General features: G+C 53.3%; 7 protein-coding genes across 7 annotated transcripts; 3 read left to right on the top strand and 4 right to left on the bottom strand.

Moving 5' to 3' along the window:
• Window positions 1-326: 326 nt before the first annotated feature.
• Window positions 327-3164, bottom strand: DACRYDRAFT_115693 (uncharacterized protein; the record flags this gene model as incomplete). The annotated part of the gene is made up of 4 exons (XM_040770055.1): window positions 327-1962; window positions 2018-2075; window positions 2123-2753; window positions 2805-3164. 4 exons carry the CDS (start codon window positions 3162-3164, stop codon window positions 327-329), a joined length of 2685 nt encoding a protein of 894 aa, XP_040629567.1.
• A 494-nt stretch (window positions 3165-3658) lies between these two features.
• On the bottom strand, window positions 3659-5782 carry DACRYDRAFT_115692 (uncharacterized protein). Its single transcript, XM_040770054.1, has 2 exons — window positions 4318-5782; window positions 3659-4259 (listed from the first exon to the last, which is right to left on the bottom strand). The coding sequence occupies exons 1-2, from the start codon at window positions 5701-5703 to the stop codon at window positions 3969-3971; spliced, it is 1677 nt and encodes a 558-aa protein (XP_040629566.1). The 5' UTR covers window positions 5704-5782; the 3' UTR covers window positions 3659-3968.
• Window positions 5783-7122: 1340 nt separating this feature from the next.
• DACRYDRAFT_88433 (alkaline phosphatase-like protein) lies at window positions 7123-8676 on the top strand (the record flags this gene model as incomplete). The annotated part of the gene is made up of 2 exons (XM_040776854.1): window positions 7123-7479; window positions 7579-8676. 2 exons carry the CDS (start codon window positions 7123-7125, stop codon window positions 8674-8676), a joined length of 1455 nt encoding a protein of 484 aa, XP_040629565.1.
• Window positions 8677-8863: 187 nt separating this feature from the next.
• On the top strand, window positions 8864-9634 carry DACRYDRAFT_21693 (uncharacterized protein; the record flags this gene model as incomplete). The annotated part of the gene is made up of 4 exons (XM_040772506.1): window positions 8864-9046; window positions 9095-9169; window positions 9220-9249; window positions 9301-9634. The coding sequence occupies 4 exons, from the start codon at window positions 8867-8869 to the stop codon at window positions 9493-9495; spliced, it is 480 nt and encodes a 159-aa protein (XP_040629564.1). The 3' UTR covers window positions 9496-9634.
• On the bottom strand, window positions 9626-10408 carry DACRYDRAFT_106733 (uncharacterized protein; the record flags this gene model as incomplete). The annotated part of the gene is made up of 3 exons (XM_040768319.1): window positions 9626-10122; window positions 10158-10286; window positions 10339-10408. The coding sequence occupies 3 exons, from the start codon at window positions 10406-10408 to the stop codon at window positions 9626-9628; spliced, it is 696 nt and encodes a 231-aa protein (XP_040629563.1).
• A 281-nt stretch (window positions 10409-10689) lies between these two features.
• On the bottom strand, window positions 10690-11274 carry DACRYDRAFT_88432 (EF-hand; the record flags this gene model as incomplete). The annotated part of the gene is made up of 3 exons (XM_040776853.1): window positions 10690-10777; window positions 10828-10975; window positions 11028-11274. The coding sequence occupies 3 exons, from the start codon at window positions 11272-11274 to the stop codon at window positions 10690-10692; spliced, it is 483 nt and encodes a 160-aa protein (XP_040629562.1).
• Window positions 11275-11489: 215 nt separating this feature from the next.
• On the top strand, window positions 11490-18490 carry DACRYDRAFT_21692 (uncharacterized protein). The gene is made up of 17 exons (XM_040772505.1): window positions 11490-11613; window positions 11665-11713; window positions 11760-11832; window positions 11885-12078; window positions 12125-12289; window positions 12341-12547; window positions 12601-14067; window positions 14123-14242; window positions 14292-14561; window positions 14608-15248; window positions 15303-15791; window positions 15841-16031; window positions 16082-16892; window positions 16940-17218; window positions 17265-18037; window positions 18091-18310; window positions 18366-18490. The coding sequence occupies exons 1-15, from the start codon at window positions 11579-11581 to the stop codon at window positions 17629-17631; spliced, it is 5358 nt and encodes a 1785-aa protein (XP_040629561.1). The 5' UTR covers window positions 11490-11578; the 3' UTR covers window positions 17632-18037; window positions 18091-18310; window positions 18366-18490.
• Window positions 18491-18574: the final 84 nt, after the last annotated feature.

Genomic DNA, 18574 nt, shown 5'->3' with positions numbered 1-18574 from the left:
GCACGTAAGATCAAGTAGGAGTTGGTGAGGAAATATAAATGTCGACGCTGTCCTACTCGCAAAAAGCGGAGTAACGGAGAAAGATCGGGGGAAAGGATCGGGAAATGTATTGGAGAACCCTGGTGGGAAGGGAAAGGTAATGGCAAGCCTACGGGTAGGAACCCAACTGGCAACGTTGAAGTTCGTAGGAGAAATGCACCCCACACTTTAACCTTGCTTCACTTTATTTGCTTCATTACTTGAGCAGATATCCATTAATGTGAACGAGACGTCCTCAAGAGATTAGCCGAGTTCTAAATAAATAACACTAGTGAAAAAAAAACATTTTACGCATGCATGCCAGGCTGCGGGATACCCTCTAAATCTGGCAGGTGTACGGCAGCGACCCAAGCTAGGACGATCTCCACCCTCGGCCCATGCAGCGGTATGTTTATCAGTCCTTTCTTCTTCTCCACTCCGGCAGCGCGATCAGCGCGTTCCTTTTCGGCTTTCCGTCTTTGGCGCGCGGCGACGGGAGCGAGAAGCATCCGCAACGCGTCCAGGTGCTCTACAAGGCTGGCGCCGGCAGCGAAAGGGTTGGAAGCAGTCGGATCGTCGTATAAAACGCCTTTGCCTTTGTAGTTAGACAAGGGTAGAGACACCGACATTGACAGGGGCGTGTCGCTTCTCGATGATGGCAACGAGGATGTTGAAGTGACGGCCGAAGTGGAGCCAGAGGCGATTGCATTAGAGATACTCGACGATGCTTCAGATGGCTCGGGAGAGGCTGTGCTGCTTGAAGAGGGTGAGGAAATCCGGATTGGCGGAATAGGTGGACCAGCCTCGATTGCCAGACGCCGGAGGGACAGGCTGTGAGGCACCGCGCCCATTCTCCAGCCCGAAGCAAGCCGTTCGAGTACTTCAATAAACTCGGCTTGAGCCATGCTCCGCGCTGGTAAGAAGATGGGACATCCGTCCAAGCCGTCAACAAGCAGCGCCGTTCGCTGGAAAGCGGCAAGCAAGCCCGCAAAGTCACCCAGGACGAGGTAACAGATCAAGATACTGAAATGTGATTCCACAAGGAGAGGATGGTATGTCGTAAGCGGTGCTGGGCCGTCAGGAATGGGAAGTGGGGGAGGGGCGAGGTTCGTTTGGGACGACGCCTGATATGCGGCCAATTGTATCTGGCGCTCTCGCTGCTGCCCAGGGCGTTGAGATTCGGAGAGCAAGAACGCCGCTTCCACCCTTTCGGCCAGGTTGCCGGGGAAGCTCGCACCCGTCTCGAGCGTTTCGAAGTGGCCTAGGAAGCGCTCATGATCTCGCAAGCTCTTCTTCACAAAGGCAATGATGGAGGCGCGGAAAGTCGGGTCACCGAGCCTTGCCCTATATGCACGCAACTTTGAGCCTTCCTTGGGCCCTAGTGGACCATCTGGGTTGCCGATCTCCGTTCCGCCGAACTGCCCATGATCGAGATAGCATAACCTGAGTTCGGGCAGATCAGGTGATGTGGGCTTGCGGACGCCTTCCAGGTTGAGACACGCTTGCTCGATCTGGAAGATGGCATGTTGCAGATAGGCAGCACCACGAAGGAACAGACACTGAGTCTCGAGCGGGCTCGGCGGTTCCACCGATGTTGAACGAAGAGAGTCGTCGTTCACGGCTGCATCCTCATCGTCCGCATTCCCATTCGCAACGCCGAACTGCCGATGATCATGATGTCTCCCGCCTTTCTTGCTTTTCTTTCCACATTTTGATTGGGCCATCAACCGATTCGGTTTCTTCTCTGCTTCGACCTCGTGCGCGCGTCGCGCCTTGCGCAATTGGATCGACTGCCTGATGGCATTGGTGAAGTCCTTACATGCCAAGGAGAATTCATCCCTGAAGCACCGGACGATACCTCGCGTTCGGTAGTATTCCAGGTGCAGAGGATTGCTCGCGATCAGCTCATCTAAGACAGTGGTCGGCGTTGACTCAGCCAATTGTCTGCACAGACTGGGTTAGTAAAGGCGTACACGCGCGGTCCATCATGTTGACATACCGTGAAGGGATCTTCTCGTGGAAGAAATGCACATATCTCGCGTCGGCGTTGTTGGGTTCTATAGCGCTTGAGCAAGATCCTGCTACACCAGCCGTAAGGACTCACCCTGTCTCAACACCCTCTGCGCTACGTCATCCAGCGCGCTTGCGCCTTGCATGACCATCACACTAGCAGCAATCTCGTCCGTCCGATATGCTTGTGCCAGCCTCTGCACCGCAAGTGCTCTGAGCCTATGCGTACGCACCGCGCTCATCCCGTCCCTTCCCCTCCCTCCTTCGTTCCCCATCGGGTTCAGTCCGAGGGTCTGGGCAGCGCTCCATACGTTCTGGTTCGCATGACTGGGCATGCTCGCCAGGCTTGCTGCAGATAAGCCCGAAGCGGCCCGCACGGCCAGGTCAGAGGCCTCGTCGATCAGTCGTCGGATCTGGGTGACGCTGCGAACGACTCCTGGGTCTATAGGTGGAGGCGCGGGCCCGGTGTCGAAAGGAGAAATAGGATAGTCCAGCGCGCTAGGATCGAACTTGGTCAAAGCAGTGGACGAGGAATCGGTTCCGTTGGGCGAACGGGCGCTCCGAGAACGAGCCGAGGGGGGAGAGAGTAAGCCGCGCAGCTGTGTGCGCCGTGGTCGGAATGCGGAAGAGAAATTGGGTGAGGAGGGAGGGGAGGCGTCCGCTTCGGCCGTTAGAGCGAGGAGCAGAGATTCGAGAACCTCAACTGGGAGTTGTAACCATGGGCCCTGTTCCCACATAAGTATCTCAACCTTCAGTAACCCCAGTAGCAAACATACATGATAAGAGCTGATATACCGCCAATGCTTGTTCCTGCTAATGCACAGAACAGGCGGATCGGGCTCTTTCTTCACCCCATTGCCATTCCCAGCCCCTGCCGACTGGCCATTCCCATTCGCTGTCTCCTTCTTCTTCTTAGCCTTCTTCTTCTTCTTCTTGGCCGCCCCAGTAGGGGGAGATATTGCATCTCCCTCCCCTCCCGCGCCTTGGGGAGAGTCGACCACGTCCGAGTCGAGCTCGTCCGGCGTTGTTGGCGGACTCGAAGAAGCTGCGTTGTTGTCGTTCAGATGAGGCGGGATAACAATCGATGGTCCAAGCTTCGGAAGTGGTAAAGAGTTGACGGCAGAGGCAGTAGGCATTATTTGATACATAGGTTAGAGGGGAGACTTGGTGTAATCTTGATCCTTAGTTGGATGTTGCCAGGGTCCGGTTAGGTGCAAATATTCCGAAAAGGTACGGCTCGACGTCCGAGTTGTTAACGCGCTCAGAAAACGCGACAGACGAGTTCGGTATCCCCTTCGACGTCTAAAGCAGCATATAAAGACGAAGGCGCGCGTATTGTCCAGATGAAGAGAAGTGAAATGTATGGTGGTAATTGTGGTGAACGGAATGGTTGACGGCGACGAAGACTCTTTGCAGCAGAAATGAGACGTCCACTAATGGTGGCTGTCCGCTCTTTTGATCCAGCCTTACACGCCACAGGGAAGTCAATCTGAATATTGATGTCCTCGATATGGGAACATCAATAACAAGTTTGTTCAGAATCTCCCACTCCCATTCAGCGGTCAGAATACTCTATGATTCCCAGAAATACATTAGGACCAACGAATAACTATCCTTTTTACACCATATCGTCCTCAACTCGGGCTAGTTATACAAGCGGCAATCCCCGAACAACACACCACAGAACAGAACAGACCAATCGACGGCCGCCACAAAACAACAACAGAAAGCACCAAGAGAGGAACAGGCACAGAGAGTCGACATATGGTTACATTCCTTTCGGCGTCCGACAGCAGGGCACGCCAATTTTTCGTCACCGCTGACCTAGCAGGGTATCCGGTTCGTTCGTTTCGTACATCCTCGCCTTCGTCCACGTCCACTTTCGGTCTTCCACACATATAGGATACGGGCTGGGTTGAGCCAGCATCCTTTGGCTAGGATCACCCCGTTCCACCACCCATGCCAACACTTTGACCCATCCCTTCCCCACCGAGCAAGCTCAGTAGCTGGGCCTGAGCGTCATCGTCCCCTCCACCAAGTCCACCGCCCACACCGCCCCCCAAATCCCCAGTTACAGAACCAGTCACATCGACCCCGTTCGCAAGCGAGTTGACCATGGAGTTGTTCGCTGTGCCATCTTCGGGAGAGTTGGAGGGCATGCCGTTGGGTTCAATTTCGGCACGATGCCGCTTATAATAGATCGCCCAAGAGAGCGCTGAATGTCGTGGATGCTGCACACACACAACAGTCATTAGCAAGTGGGAAACAGGGGGCATGAAAGGGTCATACCAGATCCGCAAAATTCTGCCAGAACTTGGCTGTGGTCTTCCCCTGGCCCACCACCCTCAGATACTGGATCATGTCATGTTTATCGTCGTCATTGAACGGGATCGCAGTCGCCCTCTTGGCCTTCTTGTTGCTATCATCATCGTCGCCGTCGTCCATGTCCTCAAGCTGGTAGGCAGCAGTGCCTACCGGTGGATGGCCAAAGATCGCCACGTGTGACTGGACAGCGAGGGAGGGTGACTCGCGCGGCCGTTTTCGGGAGACGCTGGTCCCAGTAGAGTTGATAGACAATGGTGCCGCACTCGGAGTTGACGCAGGGTTGTCGAAGCGAAGGATACCCTGGTAGGAAGATGGGAGGGTGGATGCGGCGGTTGCAGATGCCATGATATCGGCAGATGATATGGGGATGGGGCCGTTTCGAACAGGTGCAGGCGCTTGGTGAGCGTTGGCGTTTGTATTGGATTTCGACTTGCGATTTTTGGACGATTTGCCAGTGGATGTTCCATTACCATTGGCAGAAATGTTCGCCGCAGGTTCCCCATGTCCGTTCCCCGCACCATTCGGATTTGTCAATGAGCTTGTGAAAATCCCTCCTCCTCCGTCCTCTGGTGTGAGGCCGGTGAAGTGCTCTGGTCTGAAAAGTCCCGCTGCCTTTTGCAGGCGTTCCCTGAGAGGCGCGAGCTGTTCTTCGATCGCATTCACGGCTTCCTGATTGACATCGACGATGAACTGATGATGAGCACGGCGATGTAATAGTTCTGTCATAGTATTTCTGTCTGATTGGAGTTGTGAAATAACCTGCGCGAGTTGTAGCCCAATATGTTCCGGGTCCTCGGGTGGCAGCGGAGGCTGCATGGTGGTTGTAGTGTTCGTTGTTGGTGTTGTCGTTGCAGACGTTGATGCCGGCGCGGAGGCAGACGGCTGGGACGTGCGACCGCCGGTGTGCCGCGGGGCGCGAGAGGGTTGTTGTTGTTGCTGGACAGGCGGCGGGGGCGGCTGCATCATCGCATACGGTGGATGGAGGCCGGTGGGGAGGTGCAGGACGGGCTGACCGGGTGGGACGGTCCAACGGTTGCCATTAACATCGGTGAGAGAGTGGGAGGTTGGTGCATTTGGGGAGGCAGACGGCGGCTGGCTGCGACCCTGCGTGTATGCATGAGCGGCGTGGCTGTTGTGCTGCCCACCGCCTTGGAGGTCGAGCTGACGGCCGACGTTGGGCTGGAGGTGCTGCTGGTCGCCAACGACGACGCGCACAACGCCTCCGCCGTCGTGCGTCGCGAGCCCATGTCGGGCAGACCCGTCCGAGAGTGACTGGTCTGGTGGACCCACCATATGCTTCCCGTCGACGATGGAGATTGATGCGCGTGCGATAGGTGGATCCTCTGTCATGGAACGGTAGCAGAGCCCGCCTATTGTTTGAACGTCGTCAGTCTGTGCTTACTCGCTGGCAGATTGGGGCTGCTGGTCGACCTACCCGTCGAGCTCGCTGTTCCCGGGTCTTGCCTTGCCCTGCTGGGTTGTTGGTCTCGAGGGGCCCATCCCTCACAGCCACTTGGAATCTGACCCCGCATGTAAGAGAGAATGGTGCAGGCTGTTGTCACCTCGATACTTTGTTCTTTGTCTTCTAGTCATGGCTTTTGTACAGTCAAGGTCGTTCAGCTCGAGGACAACGTCTGGTATCTCTGGCATGGTCGCTGTCAACTGAGGCAAAAGACGCGCTGTGAAGAAAAATTCAAAACGCGACCGCACAATAGACAAAGGAAAGAATCCGTGATTTTCTAGATGTTTCCGACTTCCTCTCCTACCCCCCGTCGGCCCGCTTTTAAGTGCCTCTGTTTCTCTAACAACGCCTCGAGGCCTTTACGAGCTGGTTTGCTACTGCTTTCACCACTGAACGGCCATTGAACTCGGATCCGACGTCACGGCCACGTGTGGTGCCTTTCAACACTTCTGCTCACAACTTTCTATCGCTACCAGCTGGTTGGGTCGAGCTGTTACCTTGGAGACGAGATTCAGTTTCATATCCACAATCGTTAATTCCAGTATTGCGGAACGCTGAGCCTTTATCAACTTTGCCGCCTGTTGACATGCTCGAGTGCGGCAACTTCTTAACATGTCAAGATAGTCGGGTCTACCGCTCGAAACAACATGCCGCTTGATAAAGCTGGGCAGGCAACGTCAGCTAGCAAACTGCTCATTTCTGGTTTAATTATCAAGACCGTATTATATAACCACGATCTGAGTTGCTGTAGACATCCGCAGGCCTTTGTGCACCCTTGCCGTCGAAATGTGAAACACACAAGCGTTCTACTCCCTTGCCTTTATTATGACGCCTATCATATCATCGCACACACTGGTGCGATCCGCAGTGAACGAACAAGGTCGATATTGTTTCTTTGCTCCAACATGCGGAAATGCAGAGCCACGGAAGTCATTGCCATTGTCGGCGTTGCCTGAATTGTTGGTAGGGTTGATTGCTCCCGGACATTAAGCAACGACGTCGAATGCGAAATCTCTCACTCTTGCGTGCTTGCAATCCAGTCCTGGCGTATTCAACCTCGATGCGGAGCCCCGGAATAGGAGCCCTATAGAAGTATGGTTGAGGGGACCGGCCCGAATTGTCGGCGGGTGTGCCAGCGAGACCGACCGAAATGAACTAACGGACCTCGGTAGGTCGTCCCGAGTGGACACTGGTCAGCCTCGAACCCAATCAGGACGATATATAGACACACGCATCGTTGGCTTGCACCGGCCTTATCTTTCCGCCAATATTTCCTCCTCTTCTCTGACAATCAACAGCTCGCAATCATGTCGCCTCCCAACATCCTCTTCATCATGGCGGATGACCATGCTGCCAAAGCCATCAGCTGCTACGGCGCAGGGATCAACCATACTCCCCACCTAGACCGGGTAGCGAAAGAAGGAATGAAGTTCAATCACTGTTATGTGACCAACTCTATCTGTACCCCTTCTCGCGCTGCTATCCTCACGGGCACACACAACCACGTCAATAACGTGCTGACGCTCTCGAGCAAGATCGACAAGCGCCTGCCGAACGTAGCCAAGAGTCTCAGGTCGGGAGGGTACCAGACTGCCATGGTAGGCAAGTGGCATCTCGGCGAAGGGGAGGCACACGAGCCGAGCGGGTTCGATTTCTGGTCTGTGGTACCAGGGCAGGGCCAGTACTTCGACACCGACTTCATCGAGATGGGCAAGCATATCATCGAGCCCGGCTACGCGACGGATGTCATCACAGACAAATAGATCAACTGGATCGAGAAACGTGATCGAAACAGGCCATTCTTCCTCATGTGCCATCACAAGGCGCCCCACCGGTCGTGGGAGTTCAACCCCAAGCACGGGCAGCTGTACACCGACCCTGTACGTGTTCCGGAAACGTTCGACGACGACTACAAGAATCGGGCCAAGGCGGCAGCGGAGGCGAAGATGAAAGTCGGCACGGATATGACGTACCTTGATCTGGGGCTTGCGCAGCCTGATGGGGGGAATGAGGTGGGGGAGAGGTTGATAGTCGGCTCGTCGTCGAATTGGGATCGCAAGGTTCCTGACCCGGAGGACGTGACTACCATGCGCCCGCTGATCGACAAGCACACGGGGGAGATGTTCACGTTCAAGACGCGTGCAGAACTCAAGAACTTCAAGTTCCAGAGATACATGCAGCGGTACCTGCGCACCATCCAGTCTGTGGACGACAATGTCGGTCGGCTGCTGGACTACCTGGATAAAGAAGGACTGACGGAGAATACGATCGTCATCTACACTTCGGACCAAGGGTTCTTCCTTGGCGAGCACGGCTGGTTCGACAAGCGTTTCATCTACGAAGAGTCCTTCCAGATGCCTTTCCTCATCCGGTACCCGAGGGAGATCAAGCCCGGCACAGTGTGCGACGATATCATCCAGAATGTGGACTTTGCGCCTACATGGCTGGATTTTGCCGGCCCGCCCATACCCAACTATATGCAAGGATACAGTTTCCGCTCGCTTCTACAGAACCAGACTCCTTCCAGCTGGAAGCAGGTCGCCTACCACCGATACTGGATGCATAGGGACGATATCCACAATGCCTATGCTCACTATGGAGTGCGGAACCAGCGATACAAGCTCATCTACTGGTATAACGAGGGGTTCGAGCTGGCAGGAACGAACCATGGCGGGCAGGATAAGGAATGGGAGCTGTTTGACTGCGAGAAGGACCCGCTCGAATTGCTTAACGTTTTTGGGGAATCTGGGTATGCGCAGGTGGTTAAGCAGCTTATGAAGGAGCTGGATGACAAGATGGCGGAGATTGGGGACGAACCGGCGCATGTGCCGTATTACGCCTTGACGGCGAATGGCAAATAGAACAGAGTTAGAAGATGATCCATCATGTATTCTTCTGTGAGCAAGGGATAGTCGCTGGACAACCAACAGATGATCAATTGGGACGCGGCGTTGGTCAACTCGCAACGTCACCGCACGTGCTAAAGTTGGACACAGCCACAATACCTGTTTCTGACCAGCCTATTCTTTCCTTACGACCACCTAGCTACGGATGACGACCGCTCCGGACAACAGCGGCAAGGGCAAGCACACCCTCGTCCCGCCCGTGCCGTATAAGCCGCCGCCTAAGGAGGGCGAAGAACTGCCGGCTGAGGAGGAGGAGTATGATGAGGATGCCGAGGACGTTGAGGACGATGGGGATGCTGAGGACGCTGAGGATGCTGGAGATGCGGTGAGTTGGCTTGGCTGAGTGATGTGGAAGAGCTGACAGAGGTTGAAGGAGCACGTCAATGGGAACGTAGAGGGGCAGGAATTTGATGAGGAGGAGGAAGAGGAGGAGGAGGTTGAGGAAGAGGTAAAGGATTCGACGTCGTTCAAAAGCCCTGACTGAACGTGTGTCGTTAGGGCCCCGGCCTCACCGCGTTGTATGACAAGGTATGCAATTGTTCCATTGGCCATTTGACCTCGGTGTGAAATGATGAGTAGGAACTGCCGGAGGATGATGAAGATGACGAGGATGATGTGTATGAGCCTGGTGATGAGCCTGAAGAGGACGAAGAAGAAGAGGAGGAGGAAGGTGAGGGACCCGCTGCTGGTCCCTCCAATCCCCAGGGGACAAAGCATCCCAGAGAGGAGGATGAGGACGAGGAAGACGCCAAAAAGAAGGCCAAAACCGAGTAAACTCCCACTTCGAAATGCCACGCGACATGATCGTTGGAGACGACGCCGCGCCAGTATTCCATGCATTCATCGATACATCGGGGTGGTGTTACAGGATCTTTTGTGATTAGGGCTTGTTATATATACTTCCTCAAGGCACGAGGATCGTCTTCTTCCAATCTTGACCCTCCAGTGTCCACATCGTCCTCTGATTCGGAACAATTTTGAGCTCCAGGTACTCGACTGCGAACGGCTCTAGAACAAACAGCGAGAAGTTAGCCAGCGCGTTCCTGGTCTGCTCCCTCTCCGCATCCGTCGTCTCTTCACCCGGGGCTGGGATCTTGGCTGGCCAATCCTTGCCCACGTCATAGTTGTCGATCGGGGTTCCAGGGATAGGGCGCAAGAAAGAGGCACGCAGCGAAGCTCCCATCTTGTTCTTGTATGTGTTGAACCGCTCCTCTTCCCAATCGAAGTCTGGTGAGGGCGAGAGTCTGGCAGCTGGGAAAGATGACGCGAGCGGATGGGTAGGCGTAGGCAGGATATATGCGTTCGCAGTGATGCGGAACTGGACCATAGGCTCTGGGAACCACCAAGCGAGCTCGACTTTCCGAGAAGAATCTGTGATCTGCTTCACTTTCGGAGTGCAGACTAACAGAGTATGGTAAACAGCTGACACGCTGCACAACAGTTGAATGACTCGCTGTCCGTGGTAGTGATAAGCAAAGGTAGCCATGGCTTTGCCAGCATGATCGTCCTCGGTATCACAGATCTCACTCGTGCTTGATCACCATCGATTGTTGCGAGCGTGGACGCTGTGGGGGAACGTCAAGCCGCTGGAATGCTTAGAGGACTGTCAAGGCGCACCAACAGCAGGATAGTCTTTTGTCGCCTGGTCCAGCAAGGCCTTCCAACCTGGTTCTGCAGCATTTGGCATACTGGATAGATGGCGTGAAAGAAGAGATAGACGGCGTGGGGGAGTTGTACGTTGGATGCAGAAGAGCATTGATACACCGGATTGATCCTGCCATGCCTATCAGGCGCGGCGATTGATCCCTGCGACTACCATATGCGCACAACTCATTCACTCGGAAAAGACGATAACCAAGGCTTGGTAGATTAGACAGTGTATGTTGATACATTGCACGTTGCACGTCCCGATACACGCAGAAAAAAGGTGAAAATAGAGGAAAAGACTGGACCGAAGAGAGGAAGAGTTCATGAGTCGTCAGTCATGATAGCAAGGAACTCTTGCTCATTAATCTCCCCATCCTGATCAAGATCGAACTCTTCAATCATCGCTTGGCTGAATGACACGTTGGTTCCCAAGTGGAATTAAAGGGGATTAGGACATACAGTTCGTCATCATCCAAGTTCTCGCCAAGCTCTTTAGCTACTCGCCGTAAATTCCTCAAACTGATCTTGCCTGTTCCGTCATCGTCAAAAAGCTTGAATGCTCGTCGAATTTCATCTAGAGGATCGCGCGCCAAAATGCGCTCCGTCACTAAGGTAGTTAGCCGACAGGCTCCCCGACTAAGCATACACTTGTCACTCACTGACTCGCACAAAATCCTCATATCGCATCGCCCCACTCGCATCCGAATCGTTATCCCTCAATATTTTCAGCACCTCCGCCTTCTTCATATCAAATCCCAATGCGCGCATCGCGACCTTGAGCTCATGATAATCGACCGCCCCATCCTTGTCGGTGTCGAACAGCTCGAATGCTTCCTTTATCTCCTGTTTCTGCTCATCGGTCAGCTCCGGCCGAGAGAACTTCTTTTTCTTGTTGTACAAGGACATTGCGGCTCAGCGCAGGGATGGTAGGGACAGAGAAGGGAAAAGCACTGGAGACGCGATCTGGTGTGAGAACGACATCGCGTTCGGAGCTGCGGCGATTACATGGACGCGTTTCGCGTCAGGGACCCCGAAAGCGAAGGAGGCATCGGGGGTCTTCGGAAGCACCCTAGCTGCCATCACACTCAGATCTCAGCGAGTCGCCAACCGCGCCGTGCTGGGTCGGCGACAGTGCAGTCTGCGTCGACTGTCGCTCCTTCTCTGGTAGTGAGCAGTCCAGACAGGCAGCGTACACACTACATCAAGCAACATGCAACGAGAATCAGCCAGGCGGGGATTTACTCTATAAGTCCGCTTGTCGTGAAACATGGCCTCGTACTGACCTGTGTCCTTCACATCCCATCAGCGTGTCGTTCTCGACATTGATTTCTCGGCAAATGTTAACGTACGTTCTCTAACATACCTTTCTTGTACCTGCTAATTGCTATTAGGGCTATACGGAACTCACGATACTTCCAAATGACACCGAGCTAAGAACAGTGAGCCTCCACTGTCGACAATGCAGTACGTCCACTTTCTGATATCGCCCCTCAATTGACTCATTACTCGCTCTTAGTCATTGATAAAGTAATCGTCAACGGTACACCGGCCGATTTCGTCCATCAAGACCCGTTAGCAAACATAGCGATCTCTAATCCGACAGATGTGCACCTTTGGACCGAGCTTAAGCGGAAGACCTATTCGGCACTTGCAGAGGCAGATGAGGGAGAGCTGGCTATCTCCATTCCGCGAGATGTTGCCGTCAGAGCAGTACATTCTTGTATATTTATTCCATAACATAGCTGACTTCATGCAGTCCTCGGTCTTGCCGCCAACAACACCTGAAACAGCTCACTCAGAAACCTTCGAGCAGCGACCGAACACCGAGGTTGATCCGAGCATCATCATACGCATTGACTATCATCTCCGCCACCCGAAGGAAGGCCTGAGCTTTATCCTGCCTACCAAGACACATCCATATGTGAGTCGACTGCCTAAACCGGCACGTTGTATGCTAAATCGATGTGCTCAGCGGGTTCCGCATGTGTACACGTCACCAACCTCAGCGGACGCCGCTAGATGTTGGGCACCTTGTGTTGATAACCTCTGGGAGCGATGCACATGGGAACTTGAATTCATCGTGCCACGGTCACTCACTGCTGAGGAAGACGTCAGTATGACTACGGGGCCTGACAATATGCCTGTAATGGTGGTCTGCAGCGGCGAGTTCAGGGAGCAGGTGAGCCCAATCTGTCTTTCTAGCCTGACGCATATCTAACACAATTCGTTCAGGTCGCCCACCCCCATAGCTCTAAGAAGAGCCTTTGGTTCTATCGCCAAGATACCTTAACCTCAGTACAACATATTGCATTTGCTGCCGGGCCCTTCCGGTTGCTTCAGCTGAGGGATGAGAAACCGGATGACTCCAGTGAAGGCGACGAATCGCATCCAACTCGATATCCGATGCACGCGTTCTGCCTACCGGGTCTGGAGGATCATCTTAAACCCACAACTTCATTCCTCTCCAGCGCTCTGTCATTCTTCGTCACTGAATACGGCGCATATCCGTTCAGTTCCTACGGCATCGTCTTCGTTGATGATTTACCGAGAGAACGCTCCGACAATGCTGGATTGACCGTGGCCTCGAACAACCTGTTACACGGTGAAGATGCCATCGACCAGGTATTCGAAACGCGACAGCAGCTTAGCCACGCGCTCGCAGTACAATGGGCAGGCATCAATATTATTCAGAAGACCTGGTCGGACACATGGCTCGTAAACGCACTCGCGCTCTATATGAGCGGACTTTTCTTCAAGAAGACGTTCGGCAACAACGAGTTTCGCTTTCGAATAGCACGGGACATGGCAAGAGTATGCACTATGGATAATGGGGCAATGCCGCCAATATGTCAACCTGGCGCATATGAACCGCCTGATCCGGACTACGCACCCTTCATCAACATCAAAGGACCAGTGGTCCTCCACATCTTGGACCGACACCTTGGCAAGTCTGGCACATCGCTCGGACTATCGCGAGTGCTGCCGAAAATCTTCTTGTCCTCTATGGCGGGCGAGCTGACCAACAATACACTCTCGACCCATTCATTCTTGCGAACATGCCGAAAGGTCAGCGGTGTAGACCCCAAAACCTTTGCGGATCAGTGGATCTACGGAAGTGGAACACCACGATTTGGAGTCACGGCGAGTTTCAACAGGAAGAAGATGGCTGTTGAGGTTACCATCGCCCAAGATTGCCCAGCTTATATGGCACACGAAGGCGATCCGGTTGGTCTAGCAGTCTTCAACCCCGTCCAGCTGTTTGAAGGACCGATTACCATACGGATTCACGAAGCCGACGGCACACCGTACGAGCACGTCCTGAATATCAACAGCCAATTCAAAAAGTATGAAGTACCATTCAATACGAAGTATAAGCGCGTTCGTCGACATACGAAACGCTATGCTGCCCGCCAAGCCGCCGCTGCAGCTGCAGCTGCTGGTGATCAAGATGCTGCAGAGGCGATGGTTACTGTGGACATGTCTTTCGGCCTTGCATTATGGGAAGAAGAAGCTCAACGTGAAGCTTGGAGGGTGTCGGATTGGTCCGAAGAGGAGGAGCACATCATGGAAAGCTCGACGTACGAATGGATTCGTTGCGATGCGGATTTCGAGTGGATAGCAACCATACGATTCGAGCAGCCTGATTTCATGTGGACAAGTCAGTTACAGAGAGACAGAGATGTAGTAGCCCAGCTTGAGGTGAGTCACCCCGCGGGCCCTCCCCTCTCGTGTTCGTCCTAACATTCGCTCACAGGCCATTCACGCGCTGGCTCGAATGCCCTCTCTGGTTGTGTCAAGCATTCTCACCAAGACTGTGTTGGTTGAGAACTACTTTTTCCGTGTCCGTATGGAGGCAGCTCTCGCTCTGCAAAGCGTGCGTATATCTTCAACTTTCTCCTCGACGGTCTGATTCGTTCTTTCAGTGCGCGAACATCGAACACATCGGAATGTTCCACCTGTTTAAGCTTTTCACGCGATACTGTTATTCGGAAGCAAATCATGGCGACCGAGACTTCCGAGAGAAGTTCATTCCAGAGCCCAACGACTTTAAGGACTTCGCGTCCTACTTCATTCGAAAGTCGGTGTTAGTCGCTATCTCCCGTTGTCGAGATGATTCCAATGGAAATACCTGGTCGGTGGCGAGGCGCTTATTCATTGACGTCTTGCGCTACAATAACAACGCTAAGAACCAGGTATATATCGCAAAGTTCTTTTACGTTTGTGCTAATCAAAGCTCAGTATTCGGACTCTCGTTACCTGAGCACCGCTATTGTTGCCCTTGGAGGAGCTCTCGTGCCTGGCGTGCCCCCAGAACGAGGCATTCTCACAGATGCTGAAGGACCAGTGCCACTGACAGAGAGTGACGCCACAATCCTTGAAGAAGCCGTCCAGGAAGTTGAACGCTACCGCCTTCGAGACCAGTACGTGCCGTCGCAACATAATGTCATCACAATCGCAGCGCTCGAGTTCAAGCTCATGCTCATGCTTGGAGGGCTTATTGCGACAGACGGCAATTTTTTCCTTGAATACACCAGAGAAGAGAACTTCGTTCCTGTTCGACTTGCTGCCTTCGATGCACTTCTGGTAATGAAGTGGTACATGCGTCCAGCACTGATCAGATACTTCTTCTCTGTCGTCATCAACGATCCGTCCCGCGTTATACGGCGACATCTAGCACATGCAATGGTCGAAAGTCTGGGCGTCCTATATCAAATCGGGGAGCTTGGATCGGGGCACAAAAAGGAACCAATATTGATTGAGGAAGACGGGACACAGAAGAAGAAACCCAAATCGTCTGAGGCGGCCGTTATGGCTCGTGCCCTCCGCAAGGAGTTGCAAAAGTCGGCAACGTTTCGTGAATGCATCCTGCCCACAATGCAGTAAGTCTTCACTCATACTACTGGAAAGGAACGAGGCTAAGAGGGACTCGGCAGAAATTTGTCCATCGATCAGGAAGTGCGATGGTGCATGATCCAGCTTGCTGAATTCTTCTACAAGCCTCATGAGGAAGCGCTGCCTAAAGTCACCATAACACTGCCACCAACGCCTATTTCAGAGACTGCACCTCAACTTGCTACGCCTGTTCTAGCACCTCCGGTGCCGGCGTTGCCGAAGATCAAGGCAATCAAGATCGGCATCTCTGGCATTCAGAAGGATCGTCCTTTGACTCCGAGCGGAGCGTTACCACCATTAGCTCCTGCCGTGCGGCATGATATTTCACCCACAAATGGGACTGCAGCAGTACCCATTGCGCCAATCTCAATCAAACCGAAGAAAATCAAACCGCTAGAGAGAGCACAAGAGAGGGGGATGTCCTCAAATGATCTGAAGGCGTGTCGACAAGCGCTCAAGAGGCTCAACATGAACAAGCATGCCGACTTGTTCAGAATGCCGGTGGACCCTATCAGGGATCGGGCGCCGAAGTGAGTACATCTTCCAACACCGCTCTCCTTCAACGCTCACCAGATACAGCTACTTTGACGTTATCAAAAACCCCATGGATCTGAGCAATATCAGCGCGAAGCTGGAAGACGGCCGATATGGCGATAGGTTCGCCTTTGAGCAAGACTTCCGGCTAATGATCCAGAACGCACATACATACAATCCCCTCGGTACTTACGCTCACACCGAGGCGAACAAGTTACAGGAGTTCTTTGACAAACGTGATTGTCTTCCCTCATAGTAGTCAGCAGAGCCTAATCTTATTGTGCAGAATGGGCAAGGATCAGCAAGACACTCGACGCTGCACAAAGTAAAGAAGAAGCCGTTTTACTCTCGGCCGTAGCACCTCCCTCTACAATACCGGCAGAAATTGCATCGCCTGTTGCACCGTCTGCAACAGTAGCCCAACCCTCAGCCAAGAAAGCAAAAATAGTTGACATGAACGGAACGGCTACTCCAACTACTGTGAAGATCAAACCAAAGGTCAAGCCTCCCGCAACTGACCAAACCCCAATCGCACCCGCCGCGACGCCAGATACTGCGCCGCCACCAATAGCGAAATTGGAGGCTAAGGTCAAACTGCCCAAAGTCAAGATCAGCGTTGGCCCCAAGCGAACAACACCCAAGGGGCCAAAGAAGCGAGATGCTGCAGACGCTGCGTTGGATGAGTTACTGGGGGAGGAAGTCGATGCTATGGAAGCTGAGCGACCGGTGAAGAAGCCTAGAAAGTCTGCCCCGTCCGCGCCACCCCCGATCGAAGATGAACTATTAGCGTCGCTTGAAGAAGAGGTCGCTCACGCGGCCACCTCGACTGCACAACCCATCGAGCCCCGATTCTCCGAGACACCGCCGGTCGTACCGCCTCCAATGGAAGTACCTCCGCCAGTACCGGCACCAGCGCCAGCAGCGGGACCTGCGATTGCATCTTCCCCTTCAAAGCGCAAAACAGAACCCACCCCTAGGACAAGTGATGAGCCTGTCAATGAAAAGAAATGTCGCGCTGTAATGAAGATTGTGAAGGCACTGCCTCAAGCATACATCTTCCTGCGTCCGGTGGATCCGATTGCGGATGGCTGCCCAACGTGGGTGCTTTGCTTATTTTTGGGAATGACATCTAACAGGCACATAGGTACTACGACGAAATCAAGAATCCGATGGATTTTGGTACAATGGAGAATAAACTGACCGAGGGTCGCTACGACACAATGAGCGCATTCGCTGCGGACTTCGACCTTGTGATTGGCAATTGTCGTACGTTCAATCCGCCTGGCACGGACGCATCCATTATGGCGGATATTGTGGATAAGGCTTTCAAGAAAGAATGGAGCAAGGTCCTTGTGAAGAAGCTTGCTTACAATGAGAAGCGCAGCTTGCAGACCGCCATCAATAAGCTGCGCCAGATGCCTTCGTGAGTCATTTTTCTCTTGCCCCAACGATGACTCACCGGATGGCAGAGCGTTTGTGTTCTTGGATCCAGTGGATCCAGTGGCACTTGGCATTCCTACGTATTTCGACGTCATTCCTAAGAAGGACGCTCGAGATTTGTCTACGATCAAAACCAAGCTTGACCAAGACAAGTACGACTCGATTGAGGCCCTCGATGCTGACATCCGCCTAATGGTAGACAACGCGATCAAATTCAATGGGGCAGAGTCAGAGGTTGCAGCTGCAGCTCGGCAGGTCGATAAGGATTACAATGTCCTCGTCAAGCCGTTCCGGACTCCAGCTACAAACGGGGCAACGAAGGGCAAGAGAAAGGAGACGGATGAGAAGACAGTAGCACCGGGCGGGCCTGCCAAGAAGCAGAAGAAAGCGGTATGAAGAAACACGTATATATCCATTAATCACATCGTACAATGTAGCCTTAGTCAATCTTGCTTGTTTCTGTTGTACTTCGTATTTCACCGCTTGCACGACGGATTACTGGGCCCAGGAGGCCAAGTATGTACTGCGCTGCAAAGTACGAGGGTGCGAGTGAGCCAATAATGACGGCTAGCGTTGGCACCACCGACGGGGGAAGGAAGCCAAAGCGTAGTTTTTCCAGTGTAAGTGTAAAAAGAACTTCTCCTTGCTCGAAGGATTCATTACGATGCACCCCACTGTTCTTTGCCCGTATTTGAGCATAGTGTGTCCGAGTGATAGGGCTGCGGATGCTCAATGATAGCTCAGGATGAGCCTGTACCAGGGCTTGGGGGTCGAAGATCCTCAGCTGCCAGTCTACCGGGAACTGCATTATACAGTCAGCGAAAAGGGTGGTGTATGAAAAGGAGATTCTCATACCCAAGCCGGCCATGATAACCGCAATGTAAACGCATGAGAATCCCATATCGTCGCTGCCGGGAAGCTGTCCAGGTCTAGTACGACCCACAGGGCATGTGAGCCGCCATCTGCCGTGTCTTGATGGCGATACGCTATCTCCCAAGGGGTGCCTTCTGGTACTAGCACAGGTTTCATCGTCCATATACGATCAGCGGGCGTTGATGAGTCGAGCAATGGCCTGTTCAAGAGGATCAGGACCATTGGACTAGATCGAGGTATGCGATATGGCGCACCAGCCCAGTTCTTCTTTCTCTGAATCAGGTATGTCATGATGCGTACCGCCAAAAAAGTTGATGATTTCTGTATTGGCTGTGGACTGGCGAGCAAGGAGGAGGAGGACCACGGACACCAGCAGCATTCTGATACTGACTACTGCGAGGGACGACATTGAAGAACAGACCCTTGGCGTTGGATATGCATTACGGCATCGATATTTCAAACTATT

Source organism: Dacryopinax primogenitus (genome assembly GCF_000292625.1).
Source record: "Dacryopinax primogenitus strain DJM-731 SS1 chromosome Unknown DACRYscaffold_7, whole genome shotgun sequence".
NCBI classification, from domain to species: Eukaryota; Fungi; Basidiomycota; class Dacrymycetes; order Dacrymycetales; family Dacrymycetaceae; genus Dacryopinax; species Dacryopinax primogenitus.
This window is presented reverse-complemented; position numbering and strand designations above follow the sequence as displayed.